Source organism: Eretmochelys imbricata, chromosome 11, assembly GCF_965152235.1.
Source record: "Eretmochelys imbricata isolate rEreImb1 chromosome 11, rEreImb1.hap1, whole genome shotgun sequence".
Classification (NCBI taxonomy): Eukaryota; Metazoa; Chordata; order Testudines; family Cheloniidae; genus Eretmochelys; species Eretmochelys imbricata.
In genome coordinates, this window is record NC_135582.1 from 4,778 (window position 1) to 24,290 (window position 19,513).

The 19,513-nt window shown below is 50.5% G+C and overlaps 1 protein-coding gene across 1 annotated transcript in view; it reads right to left on the bottom strand.

Annotated features, from left to right (window-relative positions):
• Positions 1 to 310: 310 nt before the first annotated feature.
• Positions 311 to 19,513, bottom strand: part of LOC144272335 (unconventional myosin-X-like) — a 229,841-nt gene continuing 210,638 nt past the window's right edge. Inside the window, exons 39-42 of the mRNA XM_077830334.1 lie at positions 16,263 to 16,386; positions 8,015 to 8,464; positions 6,441 to 6,632; positions 311 to 582 (exon numbers count right to left, since the gene is read on the bottom strand). Coding sequence (XP_077686460.1) covers positions 469 to 582; positions 6,441 to 6,632; positions 8,015 to 8,464; positions 16,263 to 16,386 — 880 coding nt within the window. The 3' untranslated portion in view covers positions 311 to 468. The remainder of the gene's footprint in view (positions 583 to 6,440; positions 6,633 to 8,014; positions 8,465 to 16,262; positions 16,387 to 19,513) is intronic.

Below are 19,513 nucleotides of genomic sequence, written 5' to 3' on the forward strand. Positions count from 1 at the left end.
TGAAAAATAAATTAAAACAAATATTTTCTTAGCTCAATTCCCAGATGCCAGTTGTTCTTCGACAGACTGAAAGCTATTGAATCTACTTCCTCTACTGCAGAACTGTTCCTTGTGTATTTTTCTGACAGTGTGACAGACAAGTGTGAAAAAGGCAGAAGACGACAGATAAGAGGAAGCTTGTGGCTTTGTTTTTTTAAGATAGTGTCCCTCAAACAACCAAGATGAATACAAGTCTCTGCTGTTCATGTTTAATATAACAGTTTTTGATGTTAACTAACATCTTTAGGATGAGGTGCAAATCCCTTGATACTGTAAGTGGTGATATGTGATTTCAGTTTGTTTCTATGTAGGAATCAATCAAGTGAAGTTCTTTAAAAAAAAAATCTTTGCTACACATCCTGCTGCCAAGTTGTAAACTCCCACCGCATGACAAGTGCCTCTGGCTAATGGAATAAGGGTTCCTTCTCATCACCTAGTCCAGATGCTAGTGTGACTGTCCGTACTGGCAGCTGATTTGACACTGCAGCGTTTCTTCACAATCATGTTGATGTAGGCTTTCATGATCTTTATTATTTCTCCCACCTGGACAAAAAATGAAAGGATAGGTAGGCAGATTGAAAACACAGTAGTTAGGTGTACGAGTCACTTTGCAGAAAGACATAGTCACTGCCCTGAAGTGCTGGCAATAGATACAGTAACTCCTCACTTAACGTCCTCCTGCTTAATGCTGTTTCAAAGTTACATCGCTGCTCAATTAGGGAACATGCTCATTTAAAGTTGTGCAATGCTCCCTTATAACGTCTTTTGGCTGCCTGCTCTGTCCACTGCATGTAAGATTTTGTGGAAGAGCAGCGATTTTACAAGGGAGCATTGCACAAGTTCCTCTTCTCCCCCTCCTCCCCCTCCCTCCCAGTGCTTCCCCCACTGGCAAACAGCTTAGGACTTTCTGTGAGGGAGGGGGAGGAGCGGGGAAGCGTCTCCACTTCTCCCCCTCCCTCCCTGAGTTTGGTGGCACTTAGGATTATCTGGGGGTGGGGAAGGAGCAGGGATGTGGGGTGCTCTGGAGATGAGGTGGAGTGGGGGTGGGAAGAGATGGGCCTAGAGTGGAGCGGGGATGGGAAGAAGTGGGCCTGGAGCATCCACCAGCAAAGTCGGTGCCTGTTCTTCTCTGGGTAAGCTGCCACTGCTGCTGTGAAGATGCTTCCTAGCGTTCTTGCCTGCAGCAGGCTGTGCCTGTGTGGGGTAAGCCATCAACTGCTTTTCGGCTGAGGGGCATGAACTGATCATGTGACATTCTGACCATCTTGCCCTGTAAGTGCGAGCGGAAGACCACGCACGCCAGATACACCGCCCTGAGTTTCTTGACATTTATGTGTAGGGATAGCTCCAGGGCTGACCACAGCCCTTGGTCTGAACAGTCCCCACATGGGCCCCCCAACCCAGGTCTAACGCATTGGACACCAGCTCCAACAACGGGGCCCTGTCCTGGAAGGGGACCCCTTGGAGCATGTTGTTCAGGGTGGACCACACCGACGGGTGGCAATCACTGGGTCGGGCATGATGAGGACCTTGTCCATCCTGCCCCGGGCCTGGGAGAACTCCAAGGCCAGCCAAAGCTGGAGGGGCCTCATTCGGAGCCTGGCATGGCGGACCACATACGTGCACGCCGACATGTGACCCAGGAGCTGGAGGAATGCTCTGGCCATTGTCACAGGGAACTTCATGCCCATGTTGATGAGCCCCTTTAGGGTCTCGAATCTGTCCGGTGGGAGGGAGGCCATGGCTGACGAGGTGTCCAGGAGCGATAAACTCTATGCGCTGGACCGGGACTAACGTGGACTTGTTGTCATTTACTAACAGGCCCAAGGCAGCACACGTGGAGAGCAGAAGCGTCACGTGATCCCGCAGCTGTGACCAGGAGCTGCCCTTGACTAGCCAATCATCCAGGTAGGGAAAGATCTGGACCCCCTGGCGCCTTAGGTAGGCCGCTACCACTGACATACATTTTGTGAACACCTTTGGGGCAGTGGATAGGCTAAATGGGAGGACCGTAAATTGGTAGTGATTCTGTCCCACCAGGAAACGGAGGAAGTGTCTGTGCCCCTCTAATATGTGGATGTGGAAATATGCGTCCTGCAGATCCAGGGCGGTGTACCAATTCCCTGGATCCAGGGAGGGGATGATGGAGGCCAGGGAGACCATGCGGAACTTGAGTTTGACCATAAACTGGTTCAGATCCCGCAGGTCCAGGATGGGCCTGAGTCCCCCTTTGGCCTTCTGGATAAGGAAATAGCAGGAGTAGAAACCCTTGCCTCTGAACTCCCTGGGCACCATTTCCACCACTCCCAGGTCTAGGAGCTGCGAATGATCCCCCAGAAGGAACGGGGGTGGGGGATGGTTGGGCGGGGGCAAAACAAATTGCAGCGTGTAGCCCTGGGAAATCACGTTGAGGACCCAGCGGTCCGAGGTTAGTCGTGACCACTCCAGGAGGAAAGCCCACAACCGATTGCAGAAGGGAAGCTTTATTGAGGGGGGGATCCCCTTCGGGAACTGTCAGGGTGCCCCCTGGCATCCCATCAAAACTGCCTTTTCCCCACCTGCTTGCCCTTGGAGGACCCAGGCTGCGGGACAGGCTGTGACTGCTGCTGAGGGTGCCTCTTATAGTCTCTCAACTTTTTATAGGCAGCCTCGTACTTAGGCTGGGAAGCCGGAGCAGGGGCCTGCTGCAGCTTACACTTAGTTTTGGCCGGAGCTGGAATATGTAGACCCATGGTCTGCAGGGTCATGCGGGAGTCCTTCATGCCATGCAGCTTTGTATCTGTTTGTTCCTCAAACAGAGCCTTGCTGTCAACTGGGAGATCCTGCATGACCGACTGCGCCTCACTGGACAGCAGGAGCCATGACGCCCTTCTTATGGACACTGCCGAGACCATGGATCGAGTTGCCATGTCCGCCGCATCTGACGCCGCCTACAGGGACGCCCTAACAGCCGCTGCACCCTGCTCCACCAGTGCCTTGAACTTTTTTTTGATTGTGCTCCTGGAGGGAGCCCTCGAATTTGGGCAGTGAACCCCACATGTTGAATTCGTATCTGCCCAGGAGAGCCTGGTGGTTTGCCACCCGCAACTGGAAACTCAAGGATGGATAAACCTTTCTGCCAAAAGAGTCCAGCCTCCTTGAGTCTTTATTTTTCGGAGTGGGGGCTGGTTGGCCCTGCCATTCCCTGTGGTTGACCGACTTGACCACCAGGGAGTTGGGCGCCAGGTGGGTGTAGAGGCACTCGTGTCCCTTGGCGAGTATAAAGTACTTGTGTTCTGCCTTCTTCGAGATGGGGGCCAGGGAAGCTGGCGTTTGCCACAAGGTATTTGAGATCCTTGCCACCCCCTCATGGAGGGGCAAAGCCACCCTGCCCGGTGCCGAAGATGACAGTACATTGAACAGGGAGTCTGAGGGTTCCTCCAGCTCCTCTGCCTGGAGGTGAAGGCTCGATGCCACCTGTTTTAAAAGTTCTTGATGGGCCCTAAAGTCCTCCTGTGGGACGGAGGGGGGCAGGGCCGCTATCGCCTCATCCGGGGAGGGTGGGGAAGCCGGTACAGTGCTCTGGTATCTGCCAGCACTGGAGGGTCCACCACTTGGTCTGGCTCCGGGCACGGTGCCGAGGACGCACGTCCCACTGACCCTCTCCTCAGGGGCCTTGAGAGAGAGGTCAACGGTGCCTCTGAGGCTCCGGCTACCAAGCAGGCCCCCACCAGGGGCTGCGTTGGAGGCCATGGTGCTCACTGGTACCACTGTGCCGGCCACCGGGCCCAGTGCCACTGCACCTGCTGTGGCACCGATGGCCCCGGCCTTTTGGCCTGGCCCATGGAAGGGTGACTATGAGCGGAGACCGGGCTGATGAACAACCTGCTGCTGCCACGGGACCGGGAGGAACGGCGGTGCCGGGAGCGGCGTCGCCCAAGGGACCGTGATCTTGATGCGGAGGACCAGTACCATCTGTAGCTGCCGCTCCAAGATCTGCTCTAACGGGCAGATCCGCGATGGCGCGGTGCTGGCGATCTACACCCCGGGCTGCGGAGACGGTGCCTTGGCGGAGACTTGGAGTGGGATTCCGAGCGGGAACAGCGACGACGTTCGTGCTGCGACCAGCTGTGGTAACCCCTGTGAGACGAGGACCTTTGGCGACATCTGCCTCGGTCCCATCGGTAATTGCTCCGTGGCGTGGAGTGGTGCCGGACGTCCCAGTCGGACGGTACCCAACCAGACAGTCTGGTGGGAGTCGAGGACGAGCCATGTGGACTGCGCCCCAAAAGGTCGCTGGGCGGAGAACGGCGTTGGGAACGTTCCCGCGACTGAGACCAGTGCTGCACCGGGGGCAACTGTGGAGAACCCAGTGGTGGCTTGCCTCTGGAGCGGGGAGCCGACACCAGCAGCGCTCCTGGTACCGGCATGGTCATGACATCTCTGGCCGCCTGCAGGGCCTCTGGCATGGAAGGCATCCGGATATCCGGGGGGGCCCGGTCTGAAGCAGCAGGGCAACTACACTCAACATGAGTGGGAGGCCTAGAGGCTGGAGGGGATCGAGGGCCAACATGGGTCTAGTCTCTGCCCCTGGTTTACCTTGGTGCTGCTGCGAAGAAGGCACTTTCTTAGCCTCCTTATGCCCCGTAGACAGGGAGCGGTGCCGACTAGTCGAAGGCACCGGGAGGTCGCAGTGCACCGATGCCTGGTGCAGACCTGGAGAGATGCGCCAGAGCCGGGGTCAGCGCCACGAGAATGGCCCAGAGCCTAATGTCTCTTTCTCTCTTAGTCCGAGGTTTAAACGACTTGCAAATCTTGCAATGATCACTGGTAGGTCTGCGTGCGGATCACTCCTTGGCATAGATCGCCTACAAGAGCCACATGACTTAAAACCCGGGGCGCGGGGTATGCCCTGGCTCAGATACTCGAACTAAATGAACTAACTGTAACAGCTAACTAACTACAGGTACTAGCACTGAACGAACGAAAAGTTCTGGGGATGAGCTACAGCAAAGCTGGAGCAGAGCAGTTCTGACGCACCTTCACTGGCGGCAAGAAGGAACTGAGGGTGGCGGAAGCACGCAGCTCACCTTACACTGTGTCATGGAGGTGGCACTCCAGGGGTCGCTGGAGTGCTCCCCCTATGGGTACTGCTAGGGGGAAAACTTCCGGCACTGGTGCACGTGGTGAGCACACACACCTATTGTGGAATACACATGAGCTATCACTCAAAGAAGAAAAAAGTGTTTTTAATTTATAAGGGGGGGTCACACTCAGAGGCTTGCTATACGAAAGTACAAAAAAGTTTGAGAACCACTGGCATAAACTTTTAAAAGTGAAGATAATCAACCACTGGAACAATTTACCAAGGGTTGTGGTGGATTCGCCATTTTAAAGTCAAGGCTGGATGTTTTTCCAAAAGACCTGCTCTAGTAATTTTTGTGTGGAAGTTCTATGCCCTGTGTTATACAGGAGGTCAGACTAGATGATCATACTGGTCCCTTCTGGCTTGAAATCTATGAATCAGTAGACAATGCTGGCCAAAAAATCTGATCTTGAGTGCATGTGCACCCAGAAAGAATAGCAGTGAATCCACATGGATCATAGCCTGAAGAATCTGAGATTTACACTTATCCCAACTCCAATTTATACGGTCTCACAGATCTCACTGTGGTTTGTGCCAGCATCATTACTACTCAGATTCCTTGCAGGTGGTGAGTATTATATCCCATTCAACATAAAAGTTAAAGGAGGAATGTGGTACTTTGATTTGCCTGAAAAATTCTGGAAAGCAGAAATCCAAGGATTTTAAAAACGTTAAACTTCTCTTCAGTTTCCCCAAAATGTATCTGTCTTCATGCTCCACCTTGTGCTACAAATGGCTTACAGAGGTCTGAGACACTGATTTCCCTGAGGGACCACTCAGGGCAGGGATTCAAGGGAGCAGAATTAAGGTCATATGATTCTGTTGGAAAGGAAGTGTCACCTTACTGCTGCATTTCTACAGTTCATGTTCTATTGGTTACTACTGCACTAATAGTCTTGTAGAGATGATGTATGGTCACCGTAACTCTGTATTATTTTCCCATGTGAGTTGTTTTAACTCGCTTTTCACATTCTGGAAGGGCATGAGAAGCATGGGGGACCAAGGAACACCCAAAACCATAAACTCCACATTAACAAAGTGTTTTGCATGTTAAATGAGGTTCAGCATGTTTTTTCTTTCTATGTTAGGCAGTGACATGGTTGAAAGGAAATCAAACCCTCCTCCTCTCCTGCCCAGTTTCTACAGGAAGAGTTTTTTAATAAGGCAGCTCTCACTTGCAAAGTTCAAATCTTTGTTCGGTTCTAGTAAATCACAGTAATAATGGAACTCGGATAGTTACACTGTATACACAGCAGGGACATCCTGTTACACATACCTGGGAGGTTTCAAAGAACATCTCTCGCTCATCCACTGTAATTTTGAAGGTATTGGGTTGTGGAGCTCCAAAGAAAACAATGTGCTCATACTGGAAAGTTTCCAGTGATTTAGGATCTCCCCGTTTGTATACAGACACATTCTCTGTACTGACTCCAAGCCAGAGATCATTCGGAAATCCACCCTCCTTACACTGTTGAGAACAAAAAACTCAGATTAACAGAAGTGCTCCAAATGGGAAAGAAAACCTGGGGACACTCCTGCATTGCAGGTCTGAGGGCATGTCTACACTTTGAATTCTGGGTGTAATTCCCAGTTTCTGGAGACATAACCACACTAGCTGTGATTGAGCTGGCAAGCTAAAAACAGCAGTGTAGGCATGGCAGTGCAGACAGAGGGAGGGGCTAGCCACCCCATGTACGTACCCATCCGGGACGGTCGGCATGTACAAAGGGCAGCTAGGCCCTCACACTCAGAACTAGTGTGGGTACGTCTCCTTGAGCTGGGAATTGCACCCCCCGCTCAAAGTGTAGACATATCCTGAGTCAAACAGTTGAGCAGAGGGTTTTGGAATAAACAGTGCAGAATATGTCTGAGCAGTCCTTCTGTACTCACTCATCTTTCCTTCTAATTCTGTAACCCTACGAGACAGATATCTTACTGGTTTAAGAAAGAGTTAAAAATGCATTTTAAAAAAAAATGAAACATAGCAGGGCCTGAGAGCTCTTGCTCCCTCTGGACACCACAGTACTCCTCCTCCATAGGAGAAATGGGACTTCTGCAGGAGAATCCTACAGCACCTCCTGCTGGGAAGGTTTAGGAATGAGCCGTGAGGTCCTCCACAGGCAGTTCTCTCACCTATCTCATTCAGTGCCTTCTGCTGTGAGAAACAGGGAATAGCTTGGAGTAGGCCAGCTGCAAGATCCTCACAGCCAAAGCTCCTACCCCAATTTTCAGGGCTTCACATGTATGTGACACTGCACCGAAATGTTGCTCAAGATTCCCGGGTTTCTGTGGCACTGCTGTCCTAAAGTCTGTGGCAAAATGAAAATTCTAGAGCAGCTTAAAAGAAATTTGTAAATATTCATAAACAGTTATTTTACTGAGGTAAATATGCTGAGTAATGTAATGCACCATTGCCTGTATTATTTATTTCACTGCCTTCTTTGGAGTGTCTCCTGTTAGAAAGGACTGGGGCTTTTTTCACAACAGGTGATGGAAAATCATCTCCCTCCCTGTTTTGTACCTTCCTTTCTCACACCACCATCTTCAGAGGCCAGGGAAGGTCCTAAGTTTTTTCTCTCTCTTTCAAAGTGGGAGCGTCCATGTCTCCCTTCCCACCCAGCAGAACACGCATCTAGACTAACTGGAGTGTTTACTCAGTACTCTCCACTTTGCCTGACTAGGTATGTGGTGCTGCTCTGATGGCGGAATCACACTCAGTGCAGTCAGGCGGAATGTAGCATGTTAACAAGAGTTTCTCTATGCTGTTCAGTGTAAAATGCAACATTTTTCATCCCCAAGAATAATGCCTGCTTGGACAGTAGTTGTTATCTGAGTTTATACACCTCTCACCTCAACATCAAAGAGTGTTGAGCCATAGCCTGGCCATTCCTTTACAACGGACATGTATTTCACCATGGCCTGGTGCTGAGACAGTCCCTGCAACTTGTTCCATTTCTGCACTATGCTGGCCCGAGCAGCAGAGAGCTCCTCCTTCACCCACATTTCCATCATCTGCTCTTCTTCCACCTTCTGCTTTTTTACTGAGCCTGTCTTGAAGCCACGTTTCAAAGTTCCTTCCAGAAAGCTGGTCCGTCTCCTCTCCAGAGCATGACTGGTCATGCCACTGCTCTTTGTTGATTGCAGGATTTTGGATTTTAGCCTGTTCACTGGGTAAATGCCATCGAGGGTCCAGGTGATTTTGGAATAGTCTCCATGAAGGTACTGCAGCCTTAGGGCTGCCAGGTGCTGCAGTGTCTCCTCTGGGGCAGGAAAGTGCCCATCAATAAGACTTTCATGAGCCTGTAAATGTCAAACAAACAAAAAAAACCCTCCATAATTTATGCCTTATCTGTCCATTTACGGTGCTCAACCTTGTGATATCTGCCCCAGCACCTAGCCAATCCCAGTACAGAAGTGCATAGAGTCAGGATATCTGACTAGCAGTTTCTGTAAGGAGGACAAATGAAATCAGAATGAATTAAAAGAAATGAAAATAGAAAACATAATGCCTCCCTCCTTTGCTCTTTCAGCCCTTTCCTGTTTATTTTGTTGGGAAATCCTGTTAGATGAAAGAGAGAAACAGGGAAGCTCAGAACCAGTGACTACCAGCTACTTGTACTTGGCATGACAAATAACTAGGTCACAGAATAAAGCAGTAGAAGAGCAAGAGATTTCTGAAAAGCAAGTTTTGGTGAATTCAGAAATACAAAATACAGTGAGCAACACAGAAATATTAAAATCTACCAGTGGGAAGAAGGCTGGGAAGTTTTCAAACACACCATAAAGGATATCCCAAAGAACTGCTGAGAGGCAGGTGGGGATGCTACATACATAATATAGCCAACACTAACACACAAAAAGCGAAGATACGAAAGTTAAGCCACCCAGCAAAACGTACCCTCTGCTCCTCTACCATAGGCACACATCTGTTACCACCACCATACCAAGCACTGCAAACATAACTACCTGACTCTCACAAACTTCCCTTCTATACACACCAAGCCACCTACTCCAAATATTGTGCAAGCACGCATGCAGCAAACCGCATAAAAATTACTTGGTGTTAAAATTTCATAGTAATGGACAACCCATTTTTAGAGAAAAACAGAAAGAGGAGGTTACTTATCTGTAGCTGAATGTTCGTTAAGATGTGTGGTCCCTATTTGTATTCCCAATGTGGGGTTTGCATGCACATCATGCATGAGAGCTGGAAGATTTCAGTAGCAGTGTCCGTTGACTTGCACATGCATTGTGTGTTGCCTTGTGCTCCAAGTGAGGTTATAAGAGGCTGTGTGGGGTGATGCCCTCTTACCACTGATCAGTGTGGTCCACAGCAGAGGGGACAGTGGGCAGACACTGGAATACAAACAGGGACCACACATTTCCAAGAACCTCCAGTTACAGGTAAGTAATCTCCTCCTCTTCTTTGAGTGATGGTCCCTATATGTATGCCAAATGTGGGTGAGTATCAAGCAGTGATCAGATTGGAGGTGGGTGTGAGGATGCAAGAGGTATCACTGTCTGCAGGATGACACAGCCCATGGCTGCATTTTCTGTCACTGTCTGGGCAATAGCATAATGGGTTGCTAAAATATGCCCGGAGCGCCAGGTGGCTACGCGGTATGTGTCATGCCAAGAAACATCTGCCTGGAAGGCGGAAGTGGTCGTGTGTGCCCGTGTTGAGTGGGTTGTAATCCAGCCAGGAGGCAGAGTGTTAGCACATAGCACTCTCTGATGCATGTAGAGACCCACTTTGATATGCACTGTGGGTCTAGTGAAAAAGTTTTTCCTAATATCCAACCTAAATCTCCCCCACTGCAACTTGAGACCATTACTCCTTGTTCTGTCATCCCCTACCACTGAGAATAGTCTAGATCCATCCTCTTTTGATCCACCTTTCAGGTAGTTAGAAGCAGCTATCAAATCCTCCCTCATTCTTCTCTTCCGCAGACTAAACAATCCCAGTTCCCTTGACCCTGGGCCTCTCTGCAGTGGCCACAAAGAGGCGTGGAGAGGCGCAAAAGGCACGGGTTCTGTCGAGGTAGAACAAAAGTGTATGGCGGACACCAAATGAGTGCAGGATCCTGTCCACTGGAGTGGCGTGCAGCTTAGGATGGAAGACCGGGAGGTGGATGGACTGGTTGGGGTGAAACTCCAAGACCACTTTCAGGAGAAACTTAGGGTGAAGGCATAAGAAAAACTTTTTTTTTATGAAAGACTGTATATGGGGGGTCAGCCATCATGGCCGCCAATTTGCTGACCTGCCTAGCAGAAGCGATGGCCACGAGAAAGATGACCTTCATGGATAGGTTGGAGAGGGAGCACGTGGCCAGGGGCTTGAAGGCGGGGGGGGGGGGTGTCTCATGAGGGTGGAGAGTACAAGATTGAGGTCCCAGGGGGGTGTAGGCTTAAGGATAGGTGGGAAGATGTTCTTTAGCCCCTTCAGAAAGTGGGTGGTGTTAGAGTAGGTAAACACCGAGTGGCCGTCCACCGGTGGGAGGAAATCAGTAAGTGCCACCAAATGGACCTGGACCAAGGTGAGGGAGAGACCTGAGGTCTTAAGTTCTAGGAGGTAATCCAGGACAGTGGGGACGGAGATGGCACCAAGGGAGAAGTGATGATGTTGTGCCCAGGCGGTGAAGCGTTTCCATTTTGCTGCACAGCCTGCTCATGTGGAAGCTTGTCTGCTGTGCGTAAGCATGTGCCGTACAGTGTTGAATGGGTGTTAGGGTCTATGTGTGACAAAAACCTTCCAAAAACCAGGCCGTGAGGCGAAGCAGGCCTGGGCTGAGATGACAGACTATGTCTAGTTGGCAGCCGGTATCTAGCGGAGTGCCCCAAGGGTCGGTCCTGGGGCCGGTTTTGTTCAATATCTTCATTAATGATCTGGAGGATGGTGTGGATTGCATCCTCAGCAAGTTTGCGGATGACACTAAACTGGGAGGCGTGGTAGATATGCTGGAGGGTAGGAATAGGATACAGAGGGACCTAGACAAATTGGAGGATTGAGCCAAAAGAAATCTGATGAGGTTCAATAAGGACAAGTGCAGAGATCTGCATTTAGGACGGAAGAATCCCATGCACCACTACAGACTAGGGACCGAATGGCTAGGCAGCAGTTCTGCAGAGAAGGACCTAGGGGTGACAGTGGACGAGAAGCTGGATATGAGTCAACAGTGTGCCCTTGTTGCCAAGAAGGCCAATGGCATTTTGGGGTGTACATGTAGGGGCATTGCCAGCAGATCGAGGGACGTGATCGTTCCCCTCTATTCGACATTGGTGAGGCCTCATCTGGAGTACTGTGTCCAGTTTTGGGCCCCACACTACAAGAAGGATGTGGAAAAATTGGAGAACGTCCAGCGGAGGGCAACAAAAATGATTATGGGTCTGGAACACATGACTTATGAGGAGAGGCTGAGGGAACTGGGATTGTTTAGTCTGTGGAAGAGAAGAATGAGGGGGGATTTGATAGCTGCTTCTAACTACCTGAAAGGTGGATCCAAAGAGGATGGATCTAGACTATTCTCAGTGGTAGGGGATGATAGAACAAGGAGTAATGGTCTCAAGTTGCAGTGGGGGAGATTTAGGTTGGATATTAGGAAAAACTTTTTCACTAGGAGGGTGGTGAAACATTGGAATGCTTTACCTAGGGAGGTGGTGGAATCCCCTTCCTTAGAAGTTTTTAAAGTCCGGCTTGACAAAGCCCCGGCTGGGATGATTTAGTTGGGGATTGGTCCTGCTTTGAGCAGGGGGTTGGACTAGATGACCTCCTGAGGTCCCTTCCAACCCTGATATTCTATGATTCTATGATTAATGGCCAGTGTGATGTGAGATGGTCCCCTGGACTGGAGAATGTCCAACAGTTGGTGGTATTGGTCCTGGACTCCTGGACCTTCTCCAAGGATATACCCAAGTCAAGGGGAACCTGCTGCAGCTCAGGAGGCAGGCAGGGGTAGCTAGGGGTGTAGCATAGGGTGTGGGGGGAGGGGGATAGCTCAGGGTACAGGGAAGGGATACCTACGCACTATATGCAGTGAGAGGTGTAGTTCGGGGTACAGTCAGGTGGTAGCTAGGGGCTGTGTGTGGGCAGGAGGGTAGCTCAGGAGGCAGGTGGGGATAGCCAGGCGTGTAGCGTAGGGTGCAGGCAGGTGGGCTCGGGGCTGTGTAGAGGTAGAGGGGTAGCTCAGGGTACAGGGAAGGGATAGCTAGGCGCTGTATGCAGTGAGGGGGTAGCTCAGGGTGCAGGGAGGGGGGAGCTGGGGCTGTGTGCGGGCAGGGGATAGCTCAGGGTGCAGCTCAGGGTGCAGGAAGGGGCGAGCTAAGGGCTGTGTGCAGGCACTGGGGAGCTCAGGGTGCAGGGAGGAAGGAGCTGGGGCTGTGTGGGGGCAGGAGATAGCTCCGGGTGCAGACAGGGAGTAGCTAGGGCAGTGAACTGGTGACCCCTTTCACAGAGCAAGCCTCTGAATGCGACTCTCCTTACCAATTAAAAATGCTTTTTTATATATTTATCACCATTATAAATGCTGGATGCAAACTGGGGTTTGAGGTGGAGGCTGACAGCTCATGACCCCCCATGTAATAACTCGCGACCCCCTGAGGGGTCCTGACCACCAGTTTGAGAACTCCTTAGCTAGGGGCTGTGTGCATGCAGCAGGGGTAGCTCCGGGTGCAGGGAGGGTGTAGCTATGGGCTGTGTGTGGGGAGGGGGTAGCTCAGGGCAGAGAGAGAGGGGTAGCTAGGGGCTGTGTGCAGGCAGGTGGTAGCTCAGGGTGCAGGGAGGGTGTAGCTAGGGGCTGTGTGCAGGGAGGGGGTAGCTCAGGGAGCAGAGAGAGGGGTAGCTAGGGGCTGTGTGTGGGGACGGGGTAGCTCAGGGTACAGGGAAGGGATAGCTAGGGGCTGTGTGCAGACTACAGCCTGGAGAATGGGTACCCTATCAACTGTTGACTGGGAGGCTCGCCCCAGTCTGGAACCCAGCCAGTTCTGGCCAGTGGGAGGACAAAGGGCTGAGGAGAGGATGTCTGTCACCTGACCAGCTGGTTCTGGAAAGTGGGACCAAAGGAAGAGAGAGGGCCCAGGAGGCCTGTTTACGTGGGACTGAAGACAAAGGATGGAGGAGGGGCTGTTGGGGAAGCTGATGATTGGCTGGAAGGAGGGGGCTGCTGGACTGGGGACAAAGAGCCCATCGGGACGGGACAGACCCAGATGGACGGTGCTGAGACTTTCTAGACCCGAGGGCCTTGAGAACTTCCTGTGCTGGGTTCAGACATTCAATAAACTCTTCTGATTTACACTGGCTGAGAGTCACTGCAGTCTAGAGATCGGGGTGGCGTTGCTCCCTTTGGGTGTGGAGGTCCCGGGGGTCCAGAGCAAGTGGATTCCCTGAGGGGTCCCACGGCAGAGACAGGCATGCTGGAGGCTCAGTAGTGCAGTCCCAGGAGGTTGCAGGGCCAAAAGGCCTAGTCCTGGAGAGAGTGTGCAACCCTCACAGAGGGCTATCATGCTGAAGGGGGTTACTCACAGGGGCCATACTGAGCCGAGAGAGCACAGGGCCTGTGAGTCTGTGACAACAACGGACAAGTGCATTCTCGTAGTCAGACTATGAGCACAGAGGAACAAGGATTCCGATTCCGACCATGTGGCGGTAAGAGGGAACTGAAGGAGTGTCACCCGCAGGGCCTCTTATAACCTCGCCTGGAGCACGAGACAATGCACAACCCACTTGCAAATCAATAGACACTGCTACCGAAAACTTCTGGCTCTGGTTCATGGCGCACATGCACACCCTGCATTTTGGAATACATATAGGGACTGTCATTTGAAGAAGAATCTATGGCTCATTTTAAGATGTGGCATTCAAAAGTCATCACATTATGTAAACAGACAGACAGACAGAGAGAAATGCCATCAAGTTGAGTGTATGGCCTGGCAAGCTTGGCCAACTATCTTATGCTCCATTGTCTTCATTCAAAGATGTCAGTCTCTGGGAGCTGCTGTCTGGGTGATGCACAAGTGCTTCACCCCATTCCATCATTTTGGGTCAATCAGCCAGTTTTTAAATCTACAGGACAATGTTTTATCTAAGCCATTTGTATTATTTTTTCAACTTAAGATTCTTTGAGACACTATCAGTTGGTTTCTGAAGTCTACAGCTGCACAACACTGTACATTGTCTACTGCACAACGCAGCTCAAGATAAGGGTGTGCATATAAAGGCTGTCTTTGTACCCCCGATCAGTGGGGCTGCTTCACACTGTGCATGTCCCTGGTGTAACCTAGAGCAGCCTGAAGAATGCCCTACTCTGCACCAGCTTTCAACAGCCCATTATGGCAGTTGAAAAACTATACTTCATTTTCCACGTGCTGGTGACAGGGAGAGGTGACTTGAGAGCCATTATAGCAACTCACACTACCTTATTCTATTCCATTTTGTGTACTATCCTAATCACCATAGTATCTGACCACCTTCCTAAAGTGCATTGTACGTGACTAACGTCAGTCATGTGTTTTCTTTCGGTCATCCACTCCCTAGGAATTGAAATGATTTGTTTTGGTAAGGTTTATACCAGGGGTCTCCAGTCTGCTGGACATCTGCAGCCAGAGAACCTCCCCAATGTGGCCCATGGGGCACCAGCAATTTTGGGGCCGGGTCCCTCCCATGGCCGTACCTGCCGCCCCTGGGCGCTCCCTCCCCTAGGCAATTTAAAATAGCTCGGGGCCCCGCTCACTGGCAGCGCAGCGGAGCTGAGTGGCTTCCTGTACGCTCGCTCCACATGGCTGCCGGCCCCCGCCCCGAGTGCCCCTGCAGCCAATGGGCAGCAGTGCACAGAGGCTGCCCTACCTTGGAGCCCCAGGTAAGCGCCGCGCCCCACTCCCAGAGCCTGCACCCCTCCCCCTTCCCACACACCCCCTCCCACCCCCAAACTCCCTCCCAGAGCCTACACTTCCACCCCGTGCCCCAGCCCAGAGCCTGCACCCAGCACCCAAACTCCATTCCAGAGTCTGCACCCCAGACCCTCTCCCCCACCCAAACTCCCTCCCAGAGCCCAACCTCTCACCCTTTCTGCACCCAAACTCCCTCCCAGAGCCTGCACCCTGCACCCCAATCCCCTACCTCAGACCACATCCCCCACCCAAACTCCCTCCCAGAGCCCAACCTCTCACCCTTTCTGCACCCAAACTCCCTCCCAGAGCCTGCACCCTGCACCCCAATCTCCTATCTCAGACCACATCCCTCACACAAACTCCCCCCAAGAGCCTTAGGCAGGTGGGGGGCAGAGTTTTGGGGGGGGGCGGGTTCTGGGTGGCATGAGTGACATTATTGGCCCTCTGGGAGGATTTGAGGACTGGCACTGGCCCTAAGGTAAACTGAGTTTGAGACCCCCGGTTTATACAAACTGCTGTGCATTTTATTAATGATAATAATAATTAGTGATAATAAGGTCATGGTACATATGGCCCTTGGAGGATCAGTTGGTGTGATCCTCTACGCTGTGGAGATCATCCCCTGACTGGCTCAGTATCCACAAGTAACAAAATCTAGCCCATGATTTAGTAGTGTATGCCTTTGTCTATTCACTTTTTTATTATATTTTTATAAAAAAAGCAATTACATTTGTCCAGCCACATTTAATTTTTGCAATCCCCAGTTGTGCTTTTGGCTTGCAGTTCTGTTGTCCTCATCGACTTTATTTCATTATTTTGCTAGAGAGAGAAGTTTGACTTACAAGACAAGAATCTGACTAAGGACAGGAATTGGTGGCATCATTCTCCTTTCTTTTCTTCCTATCTCTTTTCTCCTCTTTACTTCCTAGTACTACTGCTCTGTTCCAGAAAAGCTGATCTGTACCTCTATACAGTGCAGCCCAGCCAATGAACTAAGGCAGCAGGCTCCCTTCCTACCTTCTATCCCTAGCTACACAATCATGAAAGGAAACTTCCTCTTCTCCCAACAATGTGACCCAATTGCTTGCCAGAAAGGCATGAACTCTCCTCTCCCCAGCCTTGCCCACACTTGACATGAATGTAAACTCCCCTCTTCTCTACTTATAGCTGCCTGACCATGCATCCTTAGAAATCCCCTCCCCCTCACACATCTTACCTGCTCAAACATGAAGGCAAATTCCACCCCCTCTCTGGGAACATTCTCAATATCCAAGAAGCAATAGAGTTTAAAATACAGCTGCCACTGTCCTTCCTCCTCCTCTTCCTCGGAGCCAGCCAATCTGTAAAGCAGATGAGAGAAGGGAAGAAACTGCAGAGCATCCTGATAATGAGTCATCCTCAATCCCACTGTATAATGCAAGGCTATTGCCAGGAGAGAACAAACAACTTCTTGATTTACCAGGACAGTCCATGAGTGTAATGGACCTTCCTGTAGCTGCCTCCTCATGTGGGATATTGACTCAGAAACCTGTGAGGATATAAAGTGCATTAGAACTTAATCATGTTCTTAGAATGACGATTCCAGGTAAAGAAACAAGGTGGAGCCATGCCATGTCACAGAATATTCTTAATTTTTAAATTTTTTATTTCTTTTAAGATAATTTTGTGCTAGTGAAAGGTGCTTGTTTGATAGCCCTGGTGAACAAAATCCTATCTGTATCTGCAAAACAGGTATAAAACAGACAATGGTTATGTCATCTTCCTCCATATCACCCTCTGCTTGTATGCCTTACTCCTGTCCTGGAGGGACCACCACGAGGGGTAAGTGTCCACTCAAGTCTTTGACCTCTCTTTTGTGATGGATAACAAGGGAACAATTATTAATTCTGGTTGTGATGTGGACATTCGTCCATCATACACTGGACTGAGCACCCTAAATCACTACTGACCTATACCAGGTTGAAGCCAACAACCATTCTATCAAATAATAGTTTAAGGGGAAGTGCGCTTGCACATGCTGCTTTTGGGTGCAATTACCACAGGCACCTCTTGTGCAAATGGTCAGGTAGGTGTCTAAATAGCTATTTAGAACTACAAATACCTGATTAGCAGGGATCATAGTAATGCTTAGTACTTATGTACAGTATCACTTTTCAGGTTCAGTGAGCTTGACCAATATTATCCACCCACATTACACACAAAAGTTAACCTGTCCCAGTAATCCTGTCATCCACTTCTTATAGATAAAAGAAAAAGCTAGCATGCAGAAACACCTCCCTCTGGGAGTCTGTGACGTTCTGTACCTCGTGGGAACACCCTACACCACCATGTTCATCCTTATAATATGATTGTGTGGTATTTGCCGTACCTGGCTAGAGCAGGCCTGTTCCTCTGGGTTCAGCCAGACAGCAGCCAAGCTGAGAGGCAAAAAGAGAGAAGATTTGGGTGCAGGAGCTGACCGCTGTCCTGTGAAAGCAGGTCCGGGCGGCTCGGCAGTGGCCACGGTGCAGCCATGGCCAGGTCCATAAGTGTGTCGAACCAGTGCTTGCGAGGCCACGCCAGGGCAGTCATAATGACTCACATTTTGTCCCTGTTGATTTTTGACAGGACCCTGGTGATCTGCAGGAACACATACATCAAGTCCCCCATCCATGACAGGAGAAAGGCATCAGAGAGGGTGCCCCTTTCAAGGCCTTGGAGAGAGCAGAACTGATGACACTTCCTATTCTGTCTGGTGGTGAACAGGTCCACTTCTGGAAGACCATCCGGGCGACCTTTGGGTGGAGTGACTACTCGTGGTGAGAGAAAAAGGTGAGATGATCTGCCAGCGTTTTCCGGATGCCTGGGAGATGCAAAGTCTCCAGGTGAATTGTGTGGTGGACGCAAAAGTCCAACAGGTGAAATGCTTCCTGACAGGAGGGACGACGATGAGCGATCACCCCCCTGCCTGTTGACACAGAACATCAAGGCCATGTTGTCCGTCAACACCTGCACTACTTGACTGGACAACTGTGGCAGGAAGACCTGGCAGGATAGGCGGATGGCCCTGAGCTCCCTGGCATTTATATGTAAAGCCATCTCCTCCGGAGACCACGTCCCTTGGGTTTGCAGCGTACTGAGATGTACTCCAGTGGATGTGTTGTTCCTTGACTTTAGCAAAGCTTTTGATACGGTTTCCCACAGTATTCTTGCCAGCAAGTTAAAGAAATATGGGCTGGATGAATGGACTATAAGGTGGATAGAAAGCTGGCTAGATCTTCAGGCTCAACAGACAATGATCGATGGCTCCATGTCTAGTTGGGAGCCGGTATCAAGCGGAGTGCCACATGGTTCGATCCTGGGGCCGGTTTTGTTCAATATCTTCATTAATGATCTGGAGGATGGTGTGGATTGCACCCTCAGCAAGTTTGCAGATGACACTAAAATGGGATGAGTGGTAGATACGCTGGAGGGTAGGGATAGGATACAAAGAGTCCTAGACAAATTAGAGGATTGGGCCAAAAGAAATCTGATGAGGTTCAACAAGGACAAGTGCGGAGTCCTGCACTTAGGACGGAAGAATCCCATGCACTGCTACAGACTAGGGACCGAATGGCTAGGCAGTAGTTCTGCAGAAAAGGACCTAGGGGTTACAGTGGACGAGAAGCTGGATAGGAGTCAACAGTGTGCCCTCGTTGCCAAGAAGGCCCAATGGCATTTTGGGATGTATAAGTAGGGACATTGCCAGCAGATTGAGGGACGTGATCATTCCCCTCTATTGGGGTGAGGCCTCATCTGGAGTACCGTGTCCAGTTTTGGGCCCCACACTACAAGAAGAATGTGGAAAAATTGGAAAACGTCCAGCGGAGGGCAACAAAAATGATTAGTGGGCTGGAGCACGTGATTTATGAGGCGAGGCTGAGGGGACGGGGATTATTTAGTCCGTGGAGGAGAAGAATGAGGGGGGATTTGATAGCTGCTTTCAACTACCTGAAAGGGGGTTCCAAAGAGGATGGATCTAGACTGTTCTCAGTGGTAGCAGATGACAGAACAAGGAGTAATGGTCTCGAGTTGCAGTGGGGGAGGTTTAGGTTGGATATTAGGAAAACTTTTTCACTAGGAGGGTGGTGAAGCACTGGAATGCGTTACCTAGGGAGGTGGTGGAATCTCCTTCCTTAGAATTTTTTAAGGTCAGGCTTGACAGAGCCCTGGCTGGGATGATTTAGTTGGGGATTGGTCCTGCTTTGAGCAGGGGGTTGGACTAGATGACCTCCTGAGGTCCCTTCCAACTCTGATATTCTATGATTTGGTTAGGGATTACTCCACACTTTCTATTACTAACCATTAAGACTTTTTTCTGAGAGTCCTAACCTAATAAGGAATTACTGAAACCAGGTGGGATTGGAGTGTTAAAACCAATGGTTATAAACTATTTAGGAAGGACCAAGTGTGCAAAAGAGGCAGGGGAGTGGCACTCTACGTCCAAAA